Below are 9660 nucleotides of genomic sequence, written 5' to 3'. Positions count from 1 at the left end.
TTCAAGGTCTTCAAGAATGACAATCCCAACCAGTTGGCTCAAAACCCAACTCTGGATAGCGTAACTTCACCGAGAGGCCTTCCGAGGACAAGTAGCACCCTTCACAATTATAAGGGCTCAGTGATCGATCAACATTTAAGGGCTTTAACTTACGATTATATATCCTGAAATCAACATGTATTTGTTCGACATATAAATTCGAATCTGCCTTGACAGTTTCAGGTTTACCCTCCTTAGTCCATAGAAGCACGCTCTGATGCACAGTAGAAGGTACGGCTCCCACACCATGGATCCAATCTCATCCCAACAAAGCATTATAGCTTGCTCTTGAGGGAACCACCACAAAGACAGTATTACACTCAGACGAGCCAACCTTCGCAGTCAGAGTAACCAACCCTCTGGCTGGGGTCGAAGTCCCACTGAAATCTGTCACAGCAATATTTGTAGGGACTAAATCGTCAGGATGCTTTCCCACCTTGATTAACATCCTCTCCGGCAACAGACTGATTGCAGCACCACCATGAATCAGAACTTTATTTACCTTTATCCCACTCAAAGTAGTTGTTATATGAAGTTGGCGGAGATGAGACATCTGTTTCTCAGTAGGCCGCAAGAAGTAACCCGGCTCATCCTCAATTCGGATAAAGAAAAAAGCTTCCTCATCCTCCAAATCATAATTTTCATTGTGGTCACCTTCATACTCCCCCAAATATTCGGTTGGAATGATCGAAATCGTCCCTACCATGTCATCATCCCCATCATCAAAATATTCCTCATCAACATCGACATCCTTATTTTTATCGACTCTAGAAGATTGGGCTACTGCTTTGCCCTTTTCCATCTTTGCAGGTGATGGAATCTCCTTGGGGTAAGTCTCTCCATCAGAAGGAAAAATAATTCGAGAATGCACAAAAGGCATTGCCCCCTTGCTTAGCTCTTTGCCTACCTCAATCGAAAGTTTCTTGTTCTGATTGAAACTTCTCCTTCCTCCTCTTCCTCGCGGATAACCCCTGGCACTACCTCGATAGTAAGAATACTGATTTTGAGAAGGTGCTCGATGCCCCCACTGTGGATTACGTCGATACAGATGATCATGTCTCTGGAATTCTTGACAATTCCTAATCCACTGAACACCTATGGCTTGGGACCGGCTTAAAGGTGTAGACACATTTTCTTGAGGGTTCTTTGAGCTAGAACCCTCCATACGCCTAATCGGCTGTCTCTGGCGTGCTTGCTCTTCTCTATGAGCCAATTCTTTCTTCATCCTTTCCTTTTCAAAGATTGCTGCTGCTTCAGCATCAAAGACAGCATTGCACCGTGGACACAGAGATACGTTTCGGTCTTTGATCTTTTGCTGAACCAAGACATCCAGCAAACCATCCCCTGTTCTGGGGTATACAGATCTCACCTGTGACTCGAAATCATCAAGAGCCACATCAAAGTCATAGAACATGCCAACCATGTTCACTCAAAAACAAGGTTCGACATAACTGGCATCAACCTCGAAGGGATCCACATCAACCTTCATCTCTTTCTTGCCATCGTCGAATTTCAATCGTCCTTCCATTATCGCTTCTTGAATCAAGTCCCTGAAACGAACACAACTGTTAGTCGAATGACTTGTTGCTTGGTGAAATTTACAGTAAGGCTTTCCTTTTAAATCTTTCACAGAAAGTAAAGTTCTACCCTCAGGCAGAATTAATTGTTTATCTTTAAGTAACACATCAAAAATCTAATCAGATTTTGAAATATCAAAACTATATTTCTTTCCACTTTTCAGTTTTGAATCATTCGACTTTTCACTACTTGGAAGTTTCTTCAATAAAGAACAAACATATGGAGGACCTTTCTTAAGTTCAGCCAAATCGACTTCTGTTTCAAAGTCGAATTCCTCCTCTGAGGACTCCATGGTTACATAAGCGACCTTTTCTTTTCGAGTAAAGGGTTTACTCTTTGAACTTTGTTCATTTCTATACTTTTCTTTTTCTTTTTTCATGAGTTTGGTCTGTCGAACCTTTTCAGCCAAATGGGCCAAATCAGGAATATGCACATTGAGCAGTTTTCTGCGCATATAAAATCCTAACCCCATAGTTGCTATTTTCACTACCTCACTTTCGGGTAATGACACATAGCATCTACTTCTAGCGTTTTTGAAACGTATTAAATAATTATTGATGGTTTCACCATCTTCACGTTTCAAAGCCACAAGATCAGTAACTGCTACATTCATCTCCCCTCGATAAAACTGAGTGTGAAAAGTAGTTTCTAACTGATTCCATATTGTGATCGAATTTGGTCTGAGATTTGAAAACCAAGTAAATGGGTTTTTCGTCAATGAAGATAGAAAAAACTTCATTTTCAAATTTTCATCATCAGCTAAGTTCCCAATTTCAACCAAATAATGAGCAACATGTTCAGTAGTTGATTCTCCAACTTCACCAGCAAATTTTGTGACTATCTTCGGACTCTTCACCCCTCTTGGCACCTCAGCCATCTGAATAACTTGGGGGAAGGTGGACACAAAATGTGGTCGATTCATAAAACCAATATTAAGCCCAACTCGATTTAAAACTTCTTCCACAATTCTAGTGACTTGATAACACTCACCACCATGATTAGCACGTAATCTGGCTAAAACATCATAAGCATTTTGACCTCGGGAAACTACATAAGGGTTTTCTTGATTCAAGATATTGTTTTCGTTTTGAAAAATATTTTCTACTCCTTCGTTATTTCCCCTGACATTATGCCTTTCACCATCATCATAATCAACAATTCAAGCGATCCTTTGGACTTGTCTAGCAAGACGCTCAAATTTTGATTCATGATCAGCCATCATGGGATTCAGAATTGTAGTCATTTGTTGGGTCAATAAATTGACGAAGTCATGGTGATTCTCCTTCACTTGTTGTCGATATACTGCCATTGAATTAGCGGCATTCGACGTGGAGCCCACATTAAAATCACGAGAGTACTCAGAATATTATTGTGGATTTTGAGTATCATTTACTCCATTTGCATTCCCAAAGCGGATAGGTGGAATAAATCCACTCACCGGTGGGGTATAACCAGGAGGAAGATCGTAAGGAGGCCAACCAGCAGTCAATGGAGGTTGATATGGTGGCACAGGGCCACGTGGACGAATATTACGTCCAGCACTTCCAATCTGAACAGTCGTGACTGCTATACTTTCAGTTCCAATTACAGCCTCCGAACGTGAAGGCACGTCGGCCTGTTGCACAGATACAGGTATGCTATCATTAGTGGATGAACCACCATTCACAATCGATATCTCATCAGCCATGTGAATGATTTTTTCCCACTCCATAATCGCATACACCAAGTAATACTGGAAAAAGTTATTTGAGACACTTCGATTTAAAAAACTGTCCCACCAGCGTGCCAATTTGTTTTGTCGATTTTTAGCAAATCGATGGTGGTTCGATTCTAATAGTCTGGGAGCGAAACCTACTCCTCTTTGCAGGTACCAGTTCTTCTAAAAGTGCATCAAAGTGTCTTCCATTAGATAAGTTTTGAGAGAAATGATAAATTAAACCTTGTAAATTGAAGAAATAATAAAAAAGAAATAAAGTTTTTAAAGGAAAATCGTTTACAAATAGAAAATAATCTGCATTGAAATTTAAAGGAAAACAATAAAATGCCTTTGATTGGATCAAAGGACTTTAACATGCGAAATTAAAATGCAGAAAGATAAATTGAACAATGAAAATAAAGAACACTTGGAAAAGTAAATTTACTTGAAATATTAAATTTACAGAAAAGTAAATTGAAAGAATGAAAAGATGGAAGGAACCCTATAGAAAAGTTACTCGATTGCAGACTCAGGAATTCACTGGGATGTGAGTGTGTTTGAGTGTTTTTCTGAGTAAAAGTTCCAACCCCAATTTTTTAAGGCTTCCTAGTATTTATAATCTACCTTTAGTAACTGACAATTAATTACAAATTTGAACTTTCATATGCTTTCTCTTCGATAACTATTCCCGCCGCTTGATTGTAGACGTTTCCCATGATTTTCTCGTGTGGTAGAAGCCTTTAACTGTTCCACTACCACAACTATTCGACCTGCCTTTCGAATGCCTTACTCGATCATCCATTTCGAATAGCTTACTCAATTAAGCCTATTCAAATAATAAGTCACTCGAAATCCAATCTGCGCCAACTACTTACAACCCCATGCTTACGCGTACATCTTCTTGAAAAATTGTCTTTGACTTATTTCGAGTCAGCTTACTTTCATCGAAAATATTTTTCGATCAACAGTTGGTTAAATAATTTAAAAAATAATTATATTTTATAATTTTATAGTATAATTATAAAAATTATTATATTATATATATTTTGTCCCACTAAAAATATTCTAGATCCGTTACTGTTTATACTTAACATACAACTCAAGGAAATGTATTACTGGCATCGATTTGAATCAACGATTAAATAATATTCAAATTAAAGGCGACATGCAATTATTCAATAACACGCGTGAAAGATAATAACACAAAAGTAAAATTGCGTCATAAACAAAGAGAATGTCAAAAATGCAATGAATCAAATTAAAAAATAATACGATAAAATGCACTTGAACAATCCTTGATGGATTTGGGGTGTGCAAATTGGAGTTTGGTGCCTCAAATTTAGGAGCAGCAACGACTGTTTGAATATATTAAGGGAAATTTAAAGAATAATAGTAATGGGAGTCTAGAGGGCCAACAAATTTATTAAATTTTGGCCAGCACTTAGCCAGCAAAAAGAAAATGAATAATTGTCTATCATTAGATGAAATCTCACACCGTTAAAAATACACTATTGATGGCTAATTAATAGCTACAACCACAAAATCTGCTGCCCCTAACACTCCTCGTATAGTAATATCCATTGCTTAAATCTCATCCGTAGCATAATCTATGATTGTTAGAAAAAGGATAAGAACTAAAGCCATCAACGATGATCAGACTAACAAGTTTGTACTATTTTACTAATAGAAGATGCCATAAAGTAATAAATGAGCCTTTGCTGCATATGAAGACCCATTTCATGGATCAAATAGGAACAAATAGCTGACATCAGATTGATGCAACAAAGCTGCTTCTTTTATCTTTCTGTTAACAAATGCCTATATTAATTTAAGAAAGCCACATTGTTATATGCCACACATGCAAAGCCTTAAAAGAGAGAACGTTTCATGAGAAAGCGAGAAAAAACATTATAAAAAGAAAAAGAAGAAAAAAAGACGATGATGATGATGACGACGACAACCTGAAGAAACATACTGGTTAAGAATTTTTGACACAAGACAAAGCTATTTCAATAGCTTCTACTAGATACTCATAACATACATCATAAAGCAGCATGTTTCTTTGTCTGATCTCAAGTTGTCCATGAAAAATGGTTTTTTGACACAAGGGCACATTCTATACTGGAGGAAAATAAGAAGTCTCGAAAAAGAAGAAAGGGTGAAAAGGAAAGAATTCTCGCCAGCTTATGTTTTGCCATTAGGTTTTGGTGATTGTTGCAGAAACTGATGGTGATATGGAGAGGCATGGATACCATGGGGTATTGAAAGACTCCTCTGCGCATTCCGGGCGAGGAACACTCCTTGTGTCCGCCCATTTCGGGTATTTGGACTAGGGCTAAAGCGGTCAGCTTGCATCGATTGGAAGTAATATGAAGAGCTTGCCATGTCCCTAAGACTTAGCAGAGGCTTTAGATCTTCTACAACTTCACTCATTAGGGGTCTGGCTTTTGGATCTCTACTAAGACAGCGAGCGGCAATTTGGGCAGCTTTTTGAGCTCCTTTTATGGAGAAATGGCCTTCAAGGCGAGGGTCCAACAGCCTATAGAACCTTCTCTTCTCTCCCAGATGCGGCCGAGCCCATTCCACAAGGTTATGTTCGCCATTGGGACGGTGTTTGTCCATAGATCTTCTTCCGGTCAACATCTCAAGTAGTACCACTCCAAAACTATACACGTCACTTCTTGATGTAAGATGACCTGCGACACGAGTATCTTAAATTATGCAACTGCGCAATCCTATCAGCAAAATGTATGCATAACCTTTTTGAAAGTTTATGCAGACAACTACAATAATCAAAACTCCAAGTACATAATGATCTGAACAATAAATGTGATTTCAGAGGAAAACAACTAATAGCATGTTTAGTTTCCCATAAGCGATGCGGAAACCTGATTTTGGAGTTTTCAACAACAATCGTGTACCAAACATTAAAACTTAACAATCTCATAAGGAATTACATTCAAAATATTTCAGTCTGGAGAGTCATTCCTAGTAAAAATGTGATTTCACCAATAAATAACAGCTAATACTTGAATTTTGGACTTGCCATATTGAACTAAACTTACCTGTCATGACATACTCCGGTGCTGCATAACCATAGGTTCCCATCACTCGGGTAGACACATGGGTTTTATCTCCTTCTGGACCATCTTTGGCAAGTCCAAAGTCTGAGAGCTTGGCGTTGTATTCCTGAATTGGCATGATATTACAAGACTGAAAAAAGAAGGGGGGGGGGGGAGGGGGCAAAAATTTTGGGCAATATTTTGCACTTACTGCATCTAATAATATATTTGAAGTTTTAAAATCTCTATATATTACTGGTCGTTCAGCTTCTTCGTGAAGAAAAGCAAGACCCTTAGCTGCTCCTAGTGCAATTTTCAACCTAACGGACCATGGAAGAGGCATGGATCCTACACACGATATGATTTCTACATGAGAACATCAACAAGGATAAACAATCGAAATACAATACAGAGCAAAAGTTAATTTTATGTTCACAATCTACCCATGTTATATACAACAATGCTAAAGCCAACAGGAATAAAGTGAGATATAAGAAGGACAGCTTGGTAAACAAGCATCCCGCGTTAACGCAAGGTCCGGGGAAGAATAAAGTGAGATATAGTATAATTGACAACTAAACATTATTGTTAAATCACTCAGTTGTCAGTACTAGAACATATAAATAAGAATTAAGAAGCACACCTCTGCTTCTGCCTTCAAATCTAATTTCCAGGTGAAAATACATTGTCATTTCAATGATATAAAATTTCAAAGTGCAGGAATGGTCCAACTATTATTGCTGGAAAAGAAAATGTGGAAACTAATCGGTCAAAAGTAGTTGCTTACTCCTAAATAAGTGATTTTCTAGGCTTCCCCGAGGCATGAACTCATACACTAGCAACCTTTGATCATCTTCAATGCAGTACCCTATAAGCTTAACAAGGTGTGGATGGACTAGATCACCAAGAAAGTTTACTTCAGCCTGTAACATGAACCAACAAGAATTCAAAACCGAAAAAAGATGCAATTGTACAGGAATATTTGAAAGAAAGAAATAAAGTAAAATTAAAAGCATACAAACCAGCCATTCTTTATGGCCTTGGAGCCCATCATGGTTGAGGGTTTTTACGGCAACGGTAAGCCCTGTGCCAGGTTTCACTGGAGCAGTTCCATTTTCTTCAACCCATCCCTTGAATACGCAACCAAACCCACCTTCGCCAAGAAGACTCTCGGGCCGAAAATTTCTCGTTGCCAACTTAAGATCATTGAAAGAGAACTTCCGTAGCCTGGAGGCAACTTTAAGCTCCTCTTCGAGTTTAGAAGTTGATGAACTGCTTGCATTGCTAGTGGTCGTAGATGAGACTACTGGGGCCGTCGGTTCGCTTCGTTGGTCTCTACTTGTATCACTAGTTGATTTACTTTCAGCTAAAAGAAAAGCCAAAGAGAGAAAAGATTATAAGAACAAGCTCTAAAGTAGCATCATGCACTTTCAAACTTGGACAAAATGGGGAAATAAGTACCAACTCAAGATTTATTTGTTAAACCAACGATTGAACTTAAAAATAGTTTAACCCCTTTACAACATTTCTGAAATCCAGTTATTTCAAACATTTAATAGGATAAACTTCTGTTCTAATACACACTTTATCTGATATTATGTACTTTAACAAAAGCTTCAGATGCGACACTTTCCTAGCTAATCTAAAATATAAATCAACATTGGTTTCTCACTCATGAACTCGGAAAGCTACACGCAGTTAAAAGAGGAGAAAAAAAAAACCTTAATGATGGAGATTACAGCACATCTAATAGGATTAACATATTAATCCTGTGTCTGGAACCTGTTTTCATAGGCCATGTCAATTATTTAACATAACTAGATCTCAAATTGCTCAATATTGTTTTGATTAGATGCCACAGCAAAACTAATCCGACACCTTCATTTTCGGCATATCATTAGTTCATCATTCACATTCATAAAGTATGGTAAATTTTCACTTGGAAGAATTCTAGAGCAGACCAAACCAGACAAAAAGGTAAAGCAACATACAACCTTTGAGTAACATTTGTGTGCAATGAAAAACATTCCACAAACACATTTACCAACAAGGAACCTTCAAAGCACATCATGAGAAATTAAGCACAAAAGTAATAACAACTCTCAAAGAGGAAATAGAGATAGATTACCATCATGAGTGGTGGTGCCACTGACTGAGTTATCAACTTTGGGTCTTGAAGAAATGCAGCTCCCCATGAACCTTAGCCTAACCCAACACCCAGTCTCTCCCTCAAACTCCTCATCTTCCTCATCCACCACTACCTCCCCTTCCTTCTGCTTCAATTTCTTACTCTTCTTCTTCCCCTTTGATTTACACACATCCCAAGAATCTACCACCTTACCATTCTCAGCACCCAAACCCATGGCTCTAGCAAAGAGACCAAACCCCAGATATCATCAAAACCAAAACCACCGCCACAATTCCCAAAAAAAAAAAAAAAAAACTTTTAAATTCCCCTACTCTCCCACCACCATATCCACTAAAATTTTGATACAAAAGGGGCTAAAAATCACAACTTTTCATATCAGAACAGTTCAAAACAGTGCAACTGAGAAAACCCAAGAGGAAAGAGAAACGGATCACATGAAACAGATCAAAGTACCCAAATGAAAAGGGGTGGTGGGAAAAGCACAAGAAGAAACTTGAACCCTAGATTGATGATGAAGGATGATGGGTTGGGAAATGAGAAAGGAAGGGTAAAAGAAGAGAAGAGAGAGTGAAGTGGCAGCTTTTAACGAAGAAAGAAAACACTCGCAGAGAGAGCAGAATACCTGAGAGCTGAGAGCTGAGAGCTGAGATGAAACTCAGAAAACTCCGCTAAGCTCAAAGAATAGAGAGAAATCTCTCAGTGATTGGAGGGTCCCTCGTTACTGCTACACAAACACAATGCTGCAAAAGGAAAAACAAACAAACCAACATACAGACAAACAAACAAATGTTGGCAAATTAATCTAATTAATTAATTCAATCAATATTAAATATCTTCTGTAATATTTGTTTATATACTATAATAATGTACAAGCCGTTACAAAAGAAATACTAACTGTTCGTCGCCTGCAGCTAACTATGAACACATAAGTTACCATACATCTTTTATGAAATTTAATTTCAAGTACTCGAATAAAATTACCTTAAAAAAAATATTCAGAATATTATTCTTCTAAAAAAATTTAACATATTGTAAATTAAATGGATGGTCATTTGAAAGGTAAGGACATTTAGTTGCCCACTTGAACTTTTTAAATCTAAAATATTAAATCATTTCTTCTTCTTTTTTTTTTTTTT

General features: G+C 37.7%; 1 protein-coding gene across 2 annotated transcripts; it reads right to left on the bottom strand.

Moving 5' to 3' along the window:
* Positions 1-5298: 5298 nt before the first annotated feature.
* LOC112750188 (serine/threonine-protein kinase PBL35) lies at positions 5299-9460 on the bottom strand. Of its 2 annotated transcripts, XM_025798787.3 has the most exons (7): positions 9147-9304; positions 8504-8742; positions 7398-7741; positions 7163-7298; positions 6587-6723; positions 6379-6502; positions 5299-6009 (listed from the first exon to the last, which is right to left on the bottom strand). In XM_025798787.3, the coding sequence occupies exons 2-7, from the start codon at positions 8736-8738 to the stop codon at positions 5498-5500; spliced, it is 1488 nt and encodes a 495-aa protein (XP_025654572.1). In that variant the 5' UTR covers positions 8739-8742; positions 9147-9304; the 3' UTR covers positions 5299-5497. The 2 variants fall into 2 exon arrangements, with proteins under 2 accessions (XP_025654572.1, XP_025654571.1); XM_025798786.3 differs by having other exon boundaries at positions 8504-9460.
* Positions 9461-9660: the final 200 nt, after the last annotated feature.

This window comes from Arachis hypogaea, chromosome 15 (assembly GCF_003086295.3).
Source record: "Arachis hypogaea cultivar Tifrunner chromosome 15, arahy.Tifrunner.gnm2.J5K5, whole genome shotgun sequence".
NCBI classification, from domain to species: Eukaryota; Viridiplantae; Streptophyta; class Magnoliopsida; order Fabales; family Fabaceae; genus Arachis; species Arachis hypogaea.
This window is presented reverse-complemented; position numbering and strand designations above follow the sequence as displayed.